The following is a 19,996-nucleotide window of genomic DNA, read 5'->3' as shown; positions in this document are numbered from 1 at the left end:
GAGGAGGTGGCATTTGAGCTACATAATAAGAACAATAATAGTAAAGATGATAATGGCTTAGACTTATTGGATTTGTTCAGCACACTTGTCAGTGCTTGTTACACATTACTGTATTTATTCTTCATACTACCATCAGATATAGATACTATTAATATATTCATTTCACAGATGATGAAACCGAGGCTCACACAAAGTAACATGCCATTAAGGCACACAGTTCTTATAAATGAGCAGAACCACAGTTTGAGCCCAATTCTGACTCAAAAGGATGTTTGGGTTTCTCTCTTCGTCCATTTGACATTCATTCAACAATTATTTATTGAACTACTGCTCTGTACCAGACAGTCAGAGGCTAAGTGACCACAGAACTGACTTCTACAGGTGATTCAGCAGGACTATAAATAAACTTAACATAAAACAGGAAGTGATTTGGTTCATAAAAGACATACAGAGGATGGAGAAAGTGCAAGGCAAGGGTGACAGAAGCTTCATGGGGGAGGGGGCCTGTGGGCTGGACTCTAAGGGATGGATAGAATTTGGACACCCAGAGATGGCAGGGGGCATTTTAGGCCAGAGGAACAGCTTAAGCAAAGGTGTTAAGGCAGGGGTGGGAGGGACCCATACAAGAAACGGCGAACGGTGCAATTCGACCAGATAGATTGCAAACTGGCACCCGTGGGCCACATCTGAACCTCAAACATGTTCTGTCTGGCCCACCTGCACTGGCCTCCACAGCGTCCTTGAAAAAGGTGCAGTCCATCGCCAGAGCCAGAAGGTAAACAATGAAATTGGGGGTGGAGGAAGGCGGGCTTTGTAGTCTTAAATTCCAGAAATGCAACAACCATTGAGAAGCTGAGTAGCACACCTCCCCCCGCAGTCCAGTCCACTTCCCTTGTCCCCAGTTACCTGTCTGGCCCCTGTAGGCACTTGAGTTTGAGGACCTGGATGAGAGCCCAGGGCACCAAAGAGAGCAGCAGAGGATAACCATGGAAAGATACCTTGAGGTCTAGACACAAAGGGCCTTGAACCCTGGGCTGAAGAATACGGGCTTTATGTCGGCAAAAGCTGTGTAGTTACAGCCCCTCCGCCACCAGCAGTTGGGTGAGAAGAGCATGCACACATACACACACACACACACACACACACACACACACACACACGGAGGCTGGGGACAGTCTAAACTGATGCTCACTGTATTTGGGAAACCCCAAGAGAAATCTTTACACATGTTGTCCTGGCCTCAGTCTCAGACAGGGAACTCCTGTCGCATGGCCAGCTCCAAAGTTGTCCCAGCTGTGCCCTCAGCAAGTTTCTTTATGCAGAAGGGTGTCCCAGAGGTGTCTCCTAACCCCAGAAGCTCCCCAACCCCCAGTGCAGAGTTGGCTGGCCAGAGTGAGAATTCCGGACAGGATTTAGAACTGGAATTTCCCTCTGGGTGGGCGGGGCTGATCAGGTGAGCTGTGTTACAGGGCTGGGGGCTGAGTGGAAAAGTTTGGTCTGTCCCGGCCCCTTCCCCCAGTGACTCAGGCCCTGGGTGGTGGTGAGTCTGGGGAGGGGACGAGACAGGAACCCACAGAAAAAATTTCTCTTGTCTCTGGCTCGGCCATGGCTCAGTTCCCCTCCTCCATTCCACACACACACCCAGCCTTGCTGCTCACCACAGTCGCTGTCTGTACCTGCGGCCACAGACACAGAGCCAGCACATCCCAAGGCTTCCCAGCCTGGCTGGGAGCAGGGTGACCAGTCCACCGGAACTTGAGCCAAGCCCACTTCCGGGCAGCCTCGGGGGAGATGGGTGTCCCCATGGTGGTTGTGGGGGGTAGACTCGCAGGTTTAGCAAATAGAAAGACTGGATATTCACTGTCCCGTGCAATATACTAAAAAATTATTTGTTATTTCTTCTCTCTTCTTTGTGCCAAAGGGAATCCTGGAGCCAAGCACTCTGAAATTCAAATTTAACCGGGAATCCTGAATTTTACCTGGTGAAAGGCAGGGGTGAGGACAGAGAATACCCAAGGCACCCCCACCACTCAGGCGCAAGATCTTCTCTGCCCCGCCCCCCTCATCACGTGCCCCTGCTAAGACCCCCTTAGCCCCCCACCGTAACTCACTGCTCCCCTTTCGGCCACAAGGCCTCTCTCAGATCTTCTAAGTCCCCAGGCATCAGGCCTTTTTTTTCCCAGAGAGTCCTGGGACCTCAACCCCCATGCCAGACAGGGAGCTGGCAAGGATGTAGGGGGTAGTTTTCCAGCATGACTATGTCTGAGGACTTTTCACCTCTGCGGCATTCAGCTTCAAGCTAGGAGGACTGTGGGGAAGAGAGGTCAGCTACTCCAGGGGGCCTCTCTCTCCTCTGAGTTTCTCCCCTGCACCCAGGGTCTGGTTGAAACAGTCTTGCTCGTTCCCTCTCTTCTTCTGGACCCCACACCCTTCCCCAAACACATTTGCCCATGACCTTGTTATAGTTCCCGTCACTGCAGTATTCAGGCCCAGGCCAGGGGGCTTTGTCCAGGGAACAGAGCAGTGGGGGAGGTGGGGGCGGGGGGGGGGGGGAGGATGCAGGGGGGCGGGGTTGGATTTCACCAGACTCCCTGCCTGCCTGGAATAAGCACCTCCTATGTGCAGACACTGTGCTAGGCCTCAGGACAGCGGTGGCCAAGGGCCTCGAGCTGCTCTCAGCTTGCTGGAAGACGGAGGACATTCACCAGGCAGTGAGGGAGGGGCAGAGAGAGAGGAGAGAAGGACAGAGGATCTGGCTACCTTTGGGGACATCAGGAAGGACTTGTAAGTTTCATAAGGCAGATGAACTTGAGCAGCCACTGCATCTAGATTGCGGCTGTGAAGGGTCCTCCTCCCTTCCCCCTCCTCCTCAGGTTTAAATTGGGCTTCTGCCCGGGCCTGTTGGGCTGACTGGCTCTGACAGTAAGTTCCCTGAGGGCAGGGCCCCCAAGCTGTGTCAGATGTACTCTGGAGATGGAGTGTTTTGACTCAGGATGAGTTGACAATACAGTTGTTTTTTTGTTTTTTTGTTTTTTTTTTTTTGGCTGCAGCTGCCTCAGGCCATGGGGTGAGGGATGGGTAGCTGCTGAAGGACCATCTTGTCCCACAGACACACCATCTTTTTCCTGGAGACTCCCACGCCCACCTGCAGTAGAGAGAGAGCAGGGCAGGGACGCTTTGTCCACATGGAGAGGCCAAGTCCCAGTGACTCACCTAAAGTCATGCAGCCCGAGGAAGAAGGGTGGAGCTGGGAGAAGAGCCTGGGGGTCCCAGAGGACACTACAGGGCACCCACCACCTCCCTGCTTCCACCCACCCGCAACTTTGTCTGGCGATGTTGGCCAAAAGGGAAGACACTGGCTGTCATCCTAGTGAGGCCCTCTCACTCCTTCAGGCAGAGGAAGCAGAAGTCAGAGGGAGAAGAGAAGTATTTCTCTGACCTGTGGGACCCCTGCACAGTCCAGCTGAGGTCCTGACCCTCAGAAGAACTGGATCCTCAGATGCATGGTTCTGAACTGGCTCAGTCTTTCCCTCCCACCTCCTCTAGGATCCTGACTCCCGAACCCCACAGGTCCTGCCCAGGTTGTTACCTCCATATTCATGCACACCCTCCCCACCTCTGGGGCTTGCCTTGGACAATCACATCCTGGCAGTAATCAGCCATCAGGCCTCGGTCAGTCCCCAGACTAAAGAGCGCAACAGGCAGAACGCAGAGCCATGAACCCAGCAGAAGCGATCTGCCCACCACCCAAACCAGACACTTCCCACACAACAGCCTCTGGTCTCGTAGCCAGTAGAGAGGGTTTTGTCAAAAACAGAGGCTGAATCTTCAAGAAGGGCCCCCTTCCCTCACCCCACCCCAGCCACCTCCACCAGCAAACCTGAGGACCCTCAACATGGAGAAACAAGGGGGGCGGGGGGGAAAGAGGAAAGATCCTGAGAGGCCCACAATGTTGAATCAGGAGACCTCTAGGTGGTCCCTCAATACACAGACAGGGAAACTGAGGCTGCAGGATAAGGGAGAGAAAAATGGGCTTCCAAAGCTCTGTGTTCTAAGGGACTATGCTGGCGGTCCAGTGGTTAACACTCTGTGCTTACACTGCAGGGGACATGGGTTCCAACCCTGGTCAGGGAACTAAGAGCCCACGTGCCCTGCGGTGGGGCCAAAAATTTTTTTAAAAAGAAAAAACAAAACTCTGGGTTCTAGTACTGGCTTAGCCACTGTATGACCCTGGGCTAGTGCCCTCCCCACCCTGTGCTCTGGGGTCCCCTCCACCTTTGCTGTTCCAGGGTTCTAGTTAAAGCATCTTGCCCAAGGAGTTCAGGTCTGACCACAGTCAGCCTCCTGTGGACACCTCTCCTGTCTACCCCTCTAGCCCCTACCCCAGCTGGGTCCTGGAGACTTAGGGCAGACGGGCTGGAGGGAGGGGAGGAGGAGGGTATCACCCCAGGGAGGGGCAGCAGGGATGGGAAACTGAGTATGTCCCTGGCTTGCCCCAGCCTGTCCCCTGCATCCGGGGGAGAGTGAGAGTGACTGTCAGCTGGGGAAGGAGGGGGCGAGAGGGGCAGGCTGGGGAGGGGCAGGGAACCCCGGTCCGGACTTGTTGGGGCGGCTGGGTGCCGCTGTTTCCGGCTGATGAAAGGGCCCTGACTGATATGGCAGCAGTGACTGACTCTAACCCCCAAATCTGAGCCCTTCCCGTCCTCAACCTGGGCACACCCAGGGCCCCGCTTTAAGGATAGGCGAAAGCCAGGGATAAGGGCCGCCACCGGGGACAGTACTCCAAGAAACGCGAGAGGGAAGCTTGTCTAATCTTCCTGCCCCAGCCCAAGAGGACAGGCAAGGGAAGAGGAGCAAGGGGGTTCTGCCTCCTCTCCGCATCCTGGGGTGAACACACACATGTTTGATCATTCAAATATATACACACAGAAATAGATTTTATCTCTGTAGCCTGCAGGGATGGCAGGGAGGAGAGCAGGGATTGTTGCTGAACACTCGTTTTACAAACTATCTAGCCATCTGCCTTTCGCCGGGCCCAGATGATGAGAGCTAATGTTTATTGAGCACGTCCTCCTGTGTGCAGGGCATCTTTTTAAGACCTTACGGGCTATGAGCTCATTGACTCCTCACCACAGCCCTATGAGGCAGATGCTATCATCACCCTTACAGAAAGGATGTAGAAGCCCAGAGAGTTTAAGAACTTGCCAGTGGTCACACAGTGGTCAGAGGCAGACTTACGTGAACTTAGTCTCCAGGGACTGAGGTCCTAAACACTGTACTACTGCCTGCAGGGAATTCACGGTGGAGACCCTGCCAGATTGTAACCAATTTGTAAATAAATAATGACCTTATAAGTGGCAAATAAAGGTGTACAAGGTACAATGAAGGGCACTGTGGGTGGGGGTAGGGGGGAAGAGGGAGAACCATACAATAAACATATTAATTGAAATTTAAGGGGTTTTTTCTACTTTAGGTTTTTTTTGGGGGGGAGTTGTTTCTTTTTTTGCCTTTTAGGTTTTTTTATTATGGTAAAATACACATAATATGAAATTTACCATTTTAACCATCTGAAGCAAACAGTTTTTTTCCAGTGGAAGTTTTTAACTTTGATGAAGTTCAATTAATCTCTTCTTTTAAAGAAATCATTGCCAAATCCAAAGTCTTGAAGATTTCTTCTTGTTTTCTTCTAAGAGTTTTAAAGTTTCGGCTCTTAAATTTAGATCACTAATCCATTTCGTGGTAACTTTAATATGTAGTGCAAGGTAGGGTAACATTATGAAATCTGCAAACAGATAGTTTTAGCTCTTCCATTCTCGTTGGATGTCTTTTATTTCTTTTTCTTGCCTACTTGTTCCAGCTAGGATTTCCATTACTGTGTGGAATCTTGTTTCTGATTGTAGAGGGAAATCTTTCTGTCTTTCACCATTAAATATGATGTTAGCTGTGTACTTTTCATATAGGACTTTGTCACATTGAGGAAGGTCCCCTCTATGCCTAGCTTGAGAGTTTTTATTATGAAAGTTTTTGTATTTTGTCAAATGCTTTTTCCACATCAATTGTGATGATTATATGTCTTTTTTTACTTCACTCTTTTAATGTGGTATATTACATTGACTAATTTTCATATATTGAACCATTCTTGCATTCAGAGGTAAGTCCCAGTTGGTCATGGTGTATAATTCTTTTTAAATACTGTTTAATTTGGTTTGCTAGTATTTTGTCGAGGATTTTTTGCACTTATGCATTTAAAGGATATTAGCCTGTAATTTTCTTTTCTTATAGTGCTTTTGTTTGGTTTTGATATCAGGGTAATGTTGGACTCATAGAATGAGTCAGAAATATTCCCTCCTTTTCAGTGTTCAGAAGGTTTTGAGAAGGACTGATATTAATTCTTTACATCTCTGGTAGAATTCATCAGTGAAGCCATCTCTGTCATGTTGACAAAATTCCCTTCTGTAGGAGTTTCATTACTGATTCAACCTTTTCCATTGTTATAGATCTGTTCAGATTTTCTATTTCTATTTAAGTCAGTTTTAGAATTTTGGATGTTTCTAAGCATTGATTCATTTTATGTAAGCCATCCAATTTGTTGGCATATTATTTGTTGTAGTATTCACGTATGATCTTTTTTTTATTTCTGTAAGATTGGTAGTAATGTACCCTCTTTTATTTCTGATTTTAGTAATTTGAGCTTTATCTTTTTTTTTTTCAGTCAGTCTAGCTAAAGATTGTCAATTTTGTGGATCGTCACAAAGAATTTTTGGTTTTGTTTATTTCCTGTATTGCTTTTCTATTATCTACTTCATTTATCTATACTCATATTTATTAGACTTGCCTTCTTCTGTTAGATTTGAGGTTACTTTGCCCTTCTTTTTCTAGTTCTTTAAGGTATACACTTAGGTTATTGATTTGATATCTTTCCTTTTTAATGTAGGGACTTACAGCTACAAATTTCTCTCTGAGGACTGTTTTCTCTGCACCCCACAAGTTTTGGCATGTTGGGTTTTCATTTTCACTCATCTCAATGTATTTTTTAATTTTCCTTATGATTTCTTCTTTGATTCAATGGTTACAAGTATATTGTTTGATTTCTACATATTTGTGAATTTTTCAGTTTTCCTTCTGTTATTGATTTCTAGTTTAATCTCACTGTAATCAGAGAAGACCCTTTGTATGATTTCAGTATTTTTAAATTTATTAAGACATTTTGTGGCTAAGATACAGTCTGTCCTAGAGAAAGGTCCCTGTGCACTTAAGAAGAAAGTGTAGTCTGCTATTATTAGATAGTGTGTTTTGTATATATCTGTTATGTCTAATTGGTTCATGGTGTTGTTCAGTCAGTCACTTCAGTTGTTCAGTTGTGTCTGACTCTTTGCGACCCCATGGAATGCAGCACACCAGGCCTCCCTGTCCATCACTAACTCCTGGAGCTTGCTCAAACTCATGTCTGTCGAGTTGGTGATGCCATTGTTCAGGTACCCTATTTCTTTATTGATCTTTTGTCTAATTGTTTTATCCATTTTTGAGGGTGGTTTTCTCCAATTGTTGGAACTATGGGAAGAGTAAACATTTTCTTTTTTTTTCTAGTGCATTCTATATTGTTTTAATTATTTATAGTGAGAATGCATCATTTTTACAACCAGGAAAAGCAATGATGCCTTTTTTGTTTTGAAGGGTAAAAAGAATAAGTAGGCATTCACTGTGGAGACAAAGTGGGGAAGGACTTTGGTCCTAGCAAGGCAGAAGAACAGCAAAGAAGAAGCGACCAGTCATTAAATCATCCTCTATTCCAGGAACTGCCAGCCATAAGGCATCACTGTCGGGCACTGTAGGTGGCTGGGAAATGTGGCCACATTATCAAGGGCCTCTCACATCTTTAAAAAAAGAATACAGCGTTAGTTCTTGCCTTGGGGGACAGGAGATAACAGGTTTTGATTTTACAAGTTAAGCAAATTAGTTAATGTAGATGGGGAAGAGCCCAGAGGCTGGAAGGCCACTGGGGAAGGTGTTGCAGTAATTAAGGAAAAAGAAGGTGGGACTGAAAGTGAGTCATAGCTTGGAGGGTAGAGAATAAAAATGGAAATACAAGATAAGTGGAGGCCAAATCAGACAACAATTACCCATAAATGGGAAGTGGATTTGTCTGTTTCACCAGGGTCTCCAGTGCTGTAGCCTAGCCTGGTATGTTAATTAATGGCAAGAGGCCAGGTCCAGGGGTGATCATGATCACAGTCATAATCACTAACATAATCATAATGAAAATAATGCTGATTCACAGGGAGAAGGAGGAAAATTCCCATTAAAGGAGCACTGTAGCCCCTTTACAGCTGGGAAAGTCCTCTGACTTCCATCTCCTAACACATCACAATGTTATTCCCATTCTACAGATGAAGAAACTGAGGCCTAGAGAGGTAATGCAACCAGATCAAGACCCATACTCCTTGGTGCTAACATTTATTCATTCATTCATTTATAGCCACAGAGAGGGAAGCTCTGCTATCCCCCAGCAGAGCCTGAGCAATGACTGTGTGTTCACTTTCTACTTGTACGAATATTACATTTACTATGCCTCAGTCTCCTGATCTATAGAATGGGGGAAATAGCACACTTCCTCATACGGTTGCTGAAAGAATTCAATTACTTAAAGAACCTAGAGCCTGGCACATAGTGAATGCTCAGTAAATAGGTGCTCTGATTACTTTTTCTAATTATCACTAGTATCTACATAGTATCCCAGGCAGATCACCTAAAAAGAATGAATGGAGGGGGAGAGGGAGTGGAGCCAGACTCCTAGCATCCACCAGGCCCCTTCCTTACTTCTCAAACCCTGACTCCTATGAAAAAGACCCAGAGGTTGGAATCTGCATCTGTGGTCTCTTTCACTGAGGCTCTGGGCCTCTTTGCAGCACCCACCATTTCTGTTCCTTTCCATGCTTCTTGGTGCTAACATTTATTTATTCATTCAACAAACATGCACCAAACTCTGGGCCCACACTGAGGGCTAGGGCTACAAAGAAAATTACAGCCTGGGCCTGCCTTCAAGAAGTTCACCGTGTAGTCGATTCAACTTACCCACTCCCTCACTCACGCACACCCTCATTTATTCATCACTTACTAAGAGCATCCTCTGGGCCACACACATACACTGTGTTTATATCTCCTCCTGTCTCTGGACACAAAGCAATTATTCCAGGAGTCTTTTCCCAGAGGTTGTTTGGTTTCCAGTCTTTTTCTCATACTTTTCTTCTGTGTACCCAGATTGTGCCCACACACAAAATCACAGAAAGAAACCAAACCAGAAATCCAGGAAGAATACACTCTTCTCCCATATTTCCTGTGGCTGAAGATCTTCCACTAGTTCTTGGAGTCTGGAGGGGAGAGAAGCAACAACTGGATCCTTTGGACTTTCTTCCTTTCATTCATTCATCCATTCATTCATTTATTTATTTAGCAAACTGCTTACTGAGCATCATGTCTGGGCCAGGCCCTGTACTGATCAGTACAGAAAACCGAAATTAATAACCAAAGAATACACCCTCAAGGCAACTCCACTGAGTCGCTCAGAGGCTCCTTCTTTACAGGAATATTTAGTGAACATCTTCCATGCATCAAGCACCAGTTAAGACTTTGGGACTGTGGACAAGAAAGATGAAGTCCCTGCCCTCATGGAGCTTACCAACTAGACAGAGAGACAGACAATGGGCAACCAACACATAGATAGGCAATGACTCATGATCAAAGTTTAAAGAAAGTAAAACAGATTGATATGGTAGTGACTGAGGGTGAACAGCACGAGCTATGTGAATCTCAGCAGGGCACTTGCCTTCTCTGAGATAACAATTATACCTACCTCTGCTGTGAGGAGGAAATGAATTAACATACGTGAGGCCTAGCACACAATAAGCACTGCAAGCTATCTATTTTTTAAAAACAGATGCATAAATGGGTTACCAAAACACTGGCAGCCAGTGTAGGAAAGAGTGATATAGAGGTAATGCATTCTGAGAGCACTGGGGAGGGGAGGAGCCCCAGGGGGCCAGGTGTGACCCAGACAGGGACAGAGGTGAGAACACTGAACACAGAAGCTCTTCTTCCTCCTCTCCCACCCCCACCTGAGTCCTGCAGCCCACAGGCCACCCCTAAGGATGCTGCTTCTCTAAGGAGCTAGAATGGATGGGGTGGGACAGAAGAATCACACATGCCTGCCTGCCCCCTCAGAAAAGAGAGGAGGCAGGGCTCACAGGTGTCCACTGAGGCACAGGGGAGGGGGCATAGTGCCTGCTTTCAAGGCCAGAGCCCTTCCAAGGCCCTTGGCTCTCCAAAGTGCCCATTGCTTCATCTGCTGATTGAGATGCAGGGGGCGAGGGTACCCACCCAGATGCTCAATCCACTGGAGAGTGAATGAAAGGTCAAGCTCCATCCCTGGAGTCCCTCCCTAGATCCTAGGCTCCCTTCCAGCATCCCATCTTTCAGATGAGCACACAAGGGTGGAGGGAGAATACAGATCATTCTTGGTCACTCAGTTCAGAAATGGCAGTGGCTGTTAAAACCTGGCCTGCCCAGCAAGCGACTGTTCTTTTTATCCTCTGCCATTCTGCTTCTCAAAGGGATCGAGGAGTCTTTAGACAAGACTATGGGGGGCGGGGGGTTGGGGGGGGGGTGGCCAGTAGAGCTGGGAGACTCAGGAGGGCGGAGGGAGTGAGACACGAACTGAGGTGAGGGCTCCAGGATTTGGGGGAGGTGGGGGGCGTAATTACAACCAGGAAGGGATGGAACCACAGGAGAAAGCCCCACCTGCCCCACCCCCACCACAATAGGCATCCTGGCAAACAGGATGAGGATGGAGCAAGACCCTCCTCTCCGCACCAACCGCCCCCCCCCCACCCCTACACCCGTAGCATCAGCTGACCCGGCAGCCCCATTTCAAGCCTTGTGCCCACAGGGACCAGGATGTGGGCACCCCAGGGACGGACAAGCCCTGACGTAGACAAGTCTGCGACCCCCCAAGCCCGGCCTCCGCAGCCGCAAGCCAAATACTCCTTGTGGTTTGGGCCGGGAGCCAAGCGCCCACACCCCAGCTCACGGGACCGCAACTTCCCTGTTGCATCAGGTTACTGAGCGCGTGCACACAGCGCAGAGCCTGTTACACAACCGTGGTGCGCGCCCCCGGCACCCACACACCCCGGGTGGCCGGACAGCTCCACAGAGGAAACCGCAGCTATGCAGGGAGGGCACGGGCCCCTCTACAAGCTCTGGCGTGGAGAGCAGTTGGGGGAGCGGTGGGGAGGACACCCGGCCGGGAGCCAGGGCTCTGCGGGCACCACCGCCGGCTCACGGCGAAACCCCTGTAAGCCACGTCCCCTCAGAGCCCGTCTCCCCACCTAGAAAGGAAGATCTCCTTCCACCCTCACGATCCTGAGACTCCCTCCCCTCGACGCCACTCTCACCCTCTGCAACCCCACCACCATCCTCCTTCCCCCTAGTAAGGTCTCTGAGAAAGGGAGGCAAAAATTATGCAGGGTGGAGACAGAGGGTTGGGTGCGATGACCGCTAAAAGGGCCCTTCTCCGGATAGGGCTTCCCCCTCAATAGAAGTGGGTGTACCTTGAGGGGAACCCCATGGTCACATCCTCCCTGGGAAGAGGGAGGGCAGTGGCCAAAGCTTTTTGAAGTGACTCTAGGATCAGAAGATGAGGGAGGTTATTTTCTTCCTTGCACTTTTTTTTTCCTTTCTCTATAACAAACATACAGTTGCATATTATTAATACTTTGCTATAAAAGGGGGACGGGCTTAACCTTCCCTGGCAGAACTGTGCCTGAAACCAGTGTTTCCCTAAGCGTGCCACGGGGTGAAAGGGCTGGAATCAGCATCGGAAACCTGGGCTGAACAAAGTCTGACACGTTTTCCTGCCCGCGGGACCTCTCTGAGCCTCTAACGTGCTAGTATGGGCCGAGACCTTCTGGGAGGAGGAGAGAGATGAGGAAACACATTTGGATGCAGAGCTCTCTATAGGGAAGCATCTCCAGAGCCACTTTCTAGGTACTGTGGGAACTCAGGGTCCAGCGAGGTGGAAAGCCAGGCACACACCCAACCATGAAGGGCTGCCACGGAAGGAGAGATGGCAGGCCCTGGAGGGGACGAGGGTGGACGCAACTGCTTGAGTCAAACCCCAACCCCTCTGCCCAGAGCTGGCCAGAGCACCGCATCCCGGCGATGATGGTTATGAAGGCAGGTAGTAATGTGAGAGGGCCCTTGGGTGGCCCGGCCACCTCCCTGAGGTTACTTAGATCTGCAGTGACCCCTGCTGGTTCTGCCCAAAATCACCCCTCCCCTTATTCCTCGCCTTCCTGGTCTGCCTCACCCTCCTCACCCACCTTCTCCTCCCCAGTCTCTGACCCTCCAGCATCTCCCCCAGTGCTCCACCCAGCCCTGTCGGGGTGTACTCTGACTGCATCCTGCCACCAGGACTCCACTCGTTTCCCCATCCCTGGGGCTGGGTTCTGGCTGGGCTGTGATAGAGTAGGGGAGTGTATTCTGGGGCCTGAACTGGGGAGACTCTGATGGCACAAGGAAGGGGGTCTCAAAGACTGCCTGCCTCCCTCTCGGGGGCATAGGACACCCCTAAGAACACTGTAATAATGGCAGACACTCACTGAGCACTCACCATCTTCCTGGAACACAGCTAAACCTTTATGTAGATTATTCCCTTTGAGTCTCATAAGAATCCTAAGAAGTAGGCACCATTTCTACCTCTGGCATTAACCCAGTTTTCAGAAATGAAACTGACAAGTAAAAGGGTAGCAAACTGCAGAGCCTGGATTCAAATCCAGGTCTCTGACTTCACTTATCCATTAAGCTATTTTATTATTCTCACGTCTCCCCACCACCAGGACCACCTTCATGTTCCAGGTCTGCCCAGTACCCATTGCTTTAGGGAAATGTGCCTCCAGGGATGGCCCAGGGAACCCAAATCTAACCAGTTCTTATACCCTTCCTCCTGATAAATTGGGCTACAGATTTCGATTTCCCTTCCCAGGACGCACTCCTTCTTCTGATCATCGTGTCTAAATTTCTTCTGGGCAATACCCAGGCCCTTGATAGAAATGACTTACATGGAGATGACTCACCTCCGCCCCCATCTCCAGGGGGAGACATGTGATTCTGGCTTGGCCACTCAAGTGCCAACATGTCCTAATTGGTTCAGGAAGTCACATATGAACCAAACTAGGCCAATAAAGCCAATGCTGGGATTTTACTGAAGCCCATGGGAAGGCGAATATTAATAGTTGTCTGCTCTGGAGTTGCTAACTGGATGTGCATCTGTCAGAAGCTGCCGGAGAAGGAAGCCAATGCAGGGGAGCAGAGACCAGTCCTGATGACATTATTCCTGCTGTGCCAAAGACAGGTCCACCTTTGAACTCTTCAGTGTCCATAAGCCAATAAGTGACTTCTTTGTTGTTCTTGTCATGAGCAAGTATGAGTTAGGTTCCTTCCTTTAAAACAGAGATCCATCTGAACCTCCCCCCTATTGTTAATCATTGTTAACAGCTGTGTCTCCTTCTTGCCTGTTCCTCCTATGCTTATTTAAACATGCTGGACATTTTTTTAAATAAAAATTGACACCACTGGCTACTCCTTCCTTCAAGATATATATACTCTTTTGCTTATTTTTTATGAAACTCCACTCCCCTAGTTTTCCTCTGGCCTCTCTGAAGTCCCGTCCAGATCATCTTCATTTGCTGGCTCCTCTTTATTTGTGAGTAACAGAAACCAACTCTGGCATTTATAAGGTTCCCCACCCCCCTCCACCGCCAATAGCGTGTATTAGAAAAATATTGAGGAAGTAGCTCAAGGGTTGGACAGGGAGACTGGAAATGAAACATAAATTACTTGGCTGGATTCCAAAGGCCTCTTTCATGCTAGTGTTAGGACACTCAAGATACCCCCAATCCCAAGGTAGAGTCTGGTCAGCTGAGCCCAGCTCACAAGGCCACCGCTAGGCTGTCGCATGCAAGTGCAAGGGAGGGTCTGACAGATCTAGTTGTGGAGAGTGAGGGCTACTCACTAGGACAGATCTCTAGGAAACCTTCTAAAACTCTAGAATGAGAGGAGATTATCTGATATATCAGCCTACAAGATGGTAGAGAGACCATCCCCAAAGGAAAATAAGGACCAGGAGGCCACAAAATGAGGGTGAACGTCTTCCCAGGGTTCTCAGGGTTGAGCCTTTGGTGTTTTCTCTTCTCACTTTTAACTGCTCCCTGGCCTTTCTCATTCCCTCCCATGATGGCTGCAGTTGCCAGTAACATACCTGTGTATGTGTGTGTGCTCACTCATGTCTGACACTTTCTGCAGCCCCATGGACTGTGGCCCACCAGCTTCCTCTGTCCATGGAATTTTCCAGACAAGAATATGGAATGGGTTGCCATTTCCTACTCCAGGGGACCAACCCAGGGATCGAACCCATGTCTCTTGTGTCTCCTGCATCGTCAGGCAGGTTCTTTACCATGAGTGCCACCTGGGAAGCCCCCAACTGACAAGCCTACGATTTCCAATATAGACCTACAACCCAGGCCCGTCTCCTGAGGCCAGATCTGTATCTCCAGGAACCTCACTAAGTAGATGGTTCACAGGCCCTTTAGCTCAACTGATCCAACACTGAACTTGTGCTGATCCCCACACCTGCTCCTCCGGACTTCCCTGGAAGTCCAGTGGTTAACAATCTGCCTTCCAGCACAGGGGATGTGGGTTCCATCCCTGGTCAAGGAACTAAAATCCCACATGCCATGGGGTAGCTAGGCCCATGCGTCACAACTACTGAGCTCTGCAACAAGAGACGCCACACAACGAGAAGCCTGCATGCTACAACTAGAGAGTAGCCCTCACTCTCCACAACTAGAAAAAGTCCGTGAGCAGCAGCCAAGATCCAGTGCAGCCATAAATAAATAAATGTTTTAAGGTAAATGTTTGGAAGGAAAAAAAAAACCTACTCCTTCTTCAGGGTCCCTCAGCTCAGCAAATGCATCAGTCACTCAGCTGATCAGACTAGAAACTGGGAGTCACTGAGTCATTCTCAATGCCCTGTCTGCCTGAGGGCCTCCACACACGCCAGTCCCTCTCTCTGGCACTCTTCCCAGTCTTCATTGCCCCCGTCTCTCACCCAGCTAAGACCTTGTGTCATAGACTTCTATCCATCTCTTCTTGTTTAGTATTAATAGTAGAACTGCTGATCTGTTGCTAAGGCCATGGCCATCTAGCATAAAGACAAGATTCCTCAACCTTGCTAAGTCAGCCTCAATGGGTCTCAGAATTCCAGCTCAGCAAACAGGCTCATATCTAGCTGGGAATCTCCTCCAGCAAGGAGAAAGATGGCACTCCCCAGCATCTTCCCATCAGGTATTAGCCCAGGTGGCCATGAGAAAAAAGGGCTCCACAGGCCAGGCGTGCCCCACCAGGGTCTACCGTCTCCAGTTCTTGGTTCTTGCTCAGGTGTCCCAGGTTTTCTCTGACCTCCAGACTCCAGAGAATCCCCCTGTCCACCTCTGTCCTCCACCTTCGGTGATCTCCCAAAGACATGAGGATGTGTCCCCAGAGGTGAAGTGTGGAGGATAAGGGATGGGGGACTGGTTTGGCATTAAACCCCGCTAGGCTGTGACCTCCTTAGGGCAAGGATCAAGCTTTATCTGTCCCTTTCCTGCTACACCTGGAAGGGTACCTGGCACAGAGTGGGCAGTTAGTAAGCATCTACAGGATAAATGGAAAGGATCTGGGGTGTGTGGTGGGGTGGGGTGAGGATAATTTGAGATGCTGCCCACTGGGTCCTCTGAGGGTTGGGGGAGAGCATGAGATGGGAAGGGAATGACAGCTAAGGGTCTGCCTGGTCCCCACCACTGCTTTTGACAGGGAAGGGGACACAGTCAGGGGAGGCCAGGGGGAATCCAGGGTTGGTGGGAACTGGATCCCAGCAGACCCTCCTCACCCCTACACCCATAGCCAGATGGGGTCTGTGAGTGAACAAGCACATTCGGCTGTTGTCTCTGATCTGTGATGCCCCTGTACTCTTGACAGAGCACAATCAAAGGGCCACTGCCACAGGGCCACATAAGAGCCACACAGGGGCCTTCCAGGCCAGTGTCTTCTCTCCACCCTTAGCCACTGCCAGGGACCAGGCTGATCCCAGGGAGGTTCCAGAAACAGGAGACATTCCAGACAGGTAGCTTGACTCCAAATGTCATCTGGAAAAACCTTCAGGGAGCAGCAGGCTGAGTCAGACGCCTGCAGAGAGCAGATGAGGAAACTGAGGCCAGAGAGCAAGGGTTTGTCCCCAGTCACAGAGGATGCTATCTGTAAAATATGAATATAGCAGTGATTGTACTCATCTTATGATGATGTGGGGGAGCTCAATCAGGACACATATCAGGTGTTTGGAAAGGGCCTGTTTGGAAAGGATACGTAGCAGGCGCTCAGTGAACACTGGCTATCGCTACTGAATCATCATCAAAAGGTCTCCTTGTCTTGCCAGTCTTTCCCAACCCAGCAAAAGGCCTTCCCCTGAGGAGTGATTTGCAGGAGCAAGCCACAGGCAGCTCCAATCACACCCACTTCCCAGGGTGTGGGGAGAGCCTGGGCCTTTCCCGATGCTCTCACCCACCCCGCCCTCCACTCCTCGGTCTCTGGGATTCAGTGGCCCCTCAGCCTCTCCAGTCGCCAGCCTGTCTGCCCGGCTCTCACGCCTGATGCAGAGATAAACACATCCCGCGATAGTATTGTTTCCCACTTCCAGAAGCTCTCAAGTGTGATCCTAGATGGTGGGATTAGCCAGGCATTTGGGCAGTTTAGGGGCTTGGAAGGATTGAGAGGCTGTTCCCAGAACTGGCCAGCCCCAACCTTAAAGGCAGTTGAGGTTGGCTGGGCCTGCAGACCAGAGATTAGGGGAGCAGCTGTGACCTGAACTTCTGGAACATTCTGCTGTCCTCCCCAACAGCCCATACACATTTAGCCTAAGATGGCAGGAGTGGGAAAATGAGATAACTCTCTCCAATAGTCGGTTCTCTCCTTGCCCCCAGAACAGAGCCTTCTGGTCCCTCTATCTCCCCAGGTGACTGAACCAGGTGACTAGCCAGGTGTCTCCTGGGGCAGAGAAACTCTGAGCCCATGGCAGAGAGCACCCACAGCACCCAGAGCCTCTGAGGGGCAGGCAGAGGGGAGGGGAGTCTGGAGGAAGGAAGTGTCAAGACTGCTTACATCAGACTCCCCTGGTGGTCCAGTGGTTAAGAGTCCACCTGCCAGTGTGGGGGATGCAGGTTCAATCCTTGGTCTGGGAAGACTCCACACGCTGTGAGGCAACTAAGCCTACATACCACAATACTGAACCCGAGCTCTAGAGTCTGGGAGCCACAACAAGTGAAGCCACTGTAATGAGAAGCCCACGCCATGCAACTAGAGAGTAGTCTCCGGTCGCCACAACTAGAGAAAGCCTACCTGCAACACCGAAGAAACAGCACGGCCAAAAATCAAACAACAATTAAAAATAATTTTTTTTATTAAAAAATTTTTTTTTAAATCTATGTTTAAAAAATTAGAAAGAGGGCTTACCTCATCATTTCTGGTAGGGTCAGCCTGAGGAGAGAGGCCTTTCTCTCCCAGCCAGGGCGGGCCCTCCTTCCCACCCCACCCCCCAGGGCTCTGGGTACCGCCACTCTCATGACCTCACTGTCACGGCCAGGCCAGGCAGGTGGCCGGGAGCCAGGGACCCGCCAAAATCCGCATCCCCTCGAGACGAGCCCGAGCCAGGCAGGGCCAGGACGTGTCGCTCAAATAACCTCCACCCGCCTGAACCCACGCCCGTGAAGGCAGCCTGTCCCACTCCAGGATTTACAGCCGCCAGGCAGGCTCACCTCCCCTCCCTACAAGGTTGAATTTTGGGCGCCCTCCACTACCGATCCCATCTGTCAGCCAGATACATACCAAGTGTACCCAAGTCCTCCCCTGCTAGGTTCGGCTCAGCTGTCCCGGCACAGAACGTCTCCCCTGAGTCCCCTCCCTGCCCCTGACCTCTCCGTTACGTAACAGTGACGGCCATCGTGGTGGTGATGGCGGAAGGGGTAGAGGGGAGGTGATGGAGGTGAGGATGTGGACGTGGCTGTTGCAGTCGTCCTAGCAGTCTCAGTGGTGGTGGTGGTGATGGAGCTGGTGTTGATGGTGGTCATGGTGATGGTGCTCATGGAGGCAGAGGTGATGGTGGTGGTGATGGAGGGCTGGCAGTGACAGCAGAAGTGGTGGCGTTGCTGGGAGGTGGCGATAGTGAAGGTAGCAATGGTGGCTGAAGCAGCTGGCAAGAGGTGAATAGGGGTGTCTCCCTTCCCTCCCTAACGCTGGGGATGCAACTAGACCCTCAGATGTGTCCCCGAGGACTCCAGGGACAGTGGTGAGTGAAGACTATCCAGGACATTTAGTCAGAGAGGGCCCCAGAGCAATGAGGTAATGACCCCTCGCCCAATTCCCCGGTGAGGCCTGGTGTGTTCCCCTCCCGGTCCCTGGGAGGCCTTCCCTCTGACTTGAAGCACGTATCCTCTGGCCCAGAAACTGCTGAGCTTCCCTTGAGAGAAGGTGGGAAGAGGCCAGGCTTCAGAGATGGAGGATCCGATGCTGGAATCCCAACTTCATGGAACAAACTTAGGTCTGAATCTCTCTATAGAATGGGAATCAATTCTTCCCGGCAGGGTCCTTGTGAAGAATGAGATAACTATCTTTAAATGCGCCTGGCACAGGAGAGTAGTATGATGAATAACAGATCTTTTTCATTTTTCATTCCGCTAATTTACACAGCTTTCTTATCAACCCCTGGCCCCACCAACCCCTTTGCCATATGCCTCCTTTTATCCGTTTTCTAGAACTGACATCACAAATTACCACAAACTTGGTGGCTTAACACAACAGATATGTGTTACATTGCCATTCTGGAGGCCAGAAGTCTGGAGGCCAGACGTCTGAAGGCAAGGTGTCAGCAGGGTCAGGCTCCCTCTGAAGGCTCTAGCAGGGAGTCCTCGCTTGTCTCCTCCAGGTTCCAGTGGTTTAAGGCGTTCCCTGGCTCCAGGCTCCCATCTCTGCTTCTGGCTTCACATGCATCCTTTCATGGCCTTCTCCCTTCTCTCTCACATCTTCGCATACAAACCTCACAGGGGTTTCTGTTTGTTCATTTCTGCTTCTAAGAACACTCTTATTGGATTTAGGGCCCAGCCTAATCCAGCGTGATCTCATCTCAATCTTTACCTTAATGACATCTGCAAAGACCCTATTTCCAAATAAGATTACACAGTGAGGCCTCAGGTAGATATAGATTTGGGGGCGTGGGGGGTATTAAACCACTGCACCCCTCCCCAACCTCTGCCAAACCTAACTCCCCAACCCCCCTCCCACTTGGCAGGATCATGGCCCCGGTCCCCCTATACCTCCCAGGCCAGCGCCCGCCCCATCCCGTGGCCTGCCAAGCCCTCAGCCCTGGGCTGGGCTCCCTGGTACCATGCGTGCATGCCTGTGTGCATGTGCCCAGACTCTCCTTTTCAGTTGGCGGTGAGAAAGGGGGATTCTAGGCTTGAGTTGGAGCCCACAGGGGCCTCTCTGCTCGGAAATGCTTCTTCCTCTCCCCCTGGCAGCTGTTTGGCTTGGCGGGGGCCCAGCTGGCAGGCTCAGCAGCCAAGGAGCCCTGGGGGGCAGGGGGAGGGAATAGCGAGGGGCAGGCAGCTCCCTCTTCGGGCCCAGGCCCTGGGAGCCGGGCCAATGGCGGGCCTCCTTGCTGGACGGCTCCAGCCCCCTCGCTCTTGGTCCTCCTCCTCCTGTCCCCTCCATCCCACAAAGGGGAATTCTGGAGACCCTCCACCACCCCGCCCCGGCCGAAGAGAAGACGTGCAGAAGCAGAGCAGCACTGGCAAAGCAAGAAACATACACAACGGGAGAAAGAGCGGTCAGCAGGCCCAGGGGCTTTGCTCAGGGGGCT

At 50.4% G+C, this 19,996-nt stretch overlaps 1 protein-coding gene across 1 annotated transcript in view; it reads right to left on the bottom strand.

The window, feature by feature from the left end:
* The window catches only part of VEGFA (vascular endothelial growth factor A), a 67,685-nt gene extending 48,253 nt beyond the window's left edge, over positions 1 to 19,432 (bottom strand). Inside the window, exons 1-3 of the mRNA XM_061146241.1 lie at positions 19,420 to 19,432; positions 18,066 to 18,331; positions 17,714 to 17,857 (exon numbers count right to left, since the gene is read on the bottom strand). Coding sequence (XP_061002224.1) covers positions 17,714 to 17,857; positions 18,066 to 18,331; positions 19,420 to 19,432 — 423 coding nt within the window. The remainder of the gene's footprint in view (positions 1 to 17,713; positions 17,858 to 18,065; positions 18,332 to 19,419) is intronic.
* Positions 19,433 to 19,996: the final 564 nt, after the last annotated feature.

This window comes from Dama dama, chromosome 7 (genome assembly GCF_033118175.1).
Source record: "Dama dama isolate Ldn47 chromosome 7, ASM3311817v1, whole genome shotgun sequence".
In the NCBI taxonomy this organism is placed as follows: Eukaryota; Metazoa; Chordata; class Mammalia; order Artiodactyla; family Cervidae; genus Dama; species Dama dama.
This window is presented reverse-complemented; position numbering and strand designations above follow the sequence as displayed.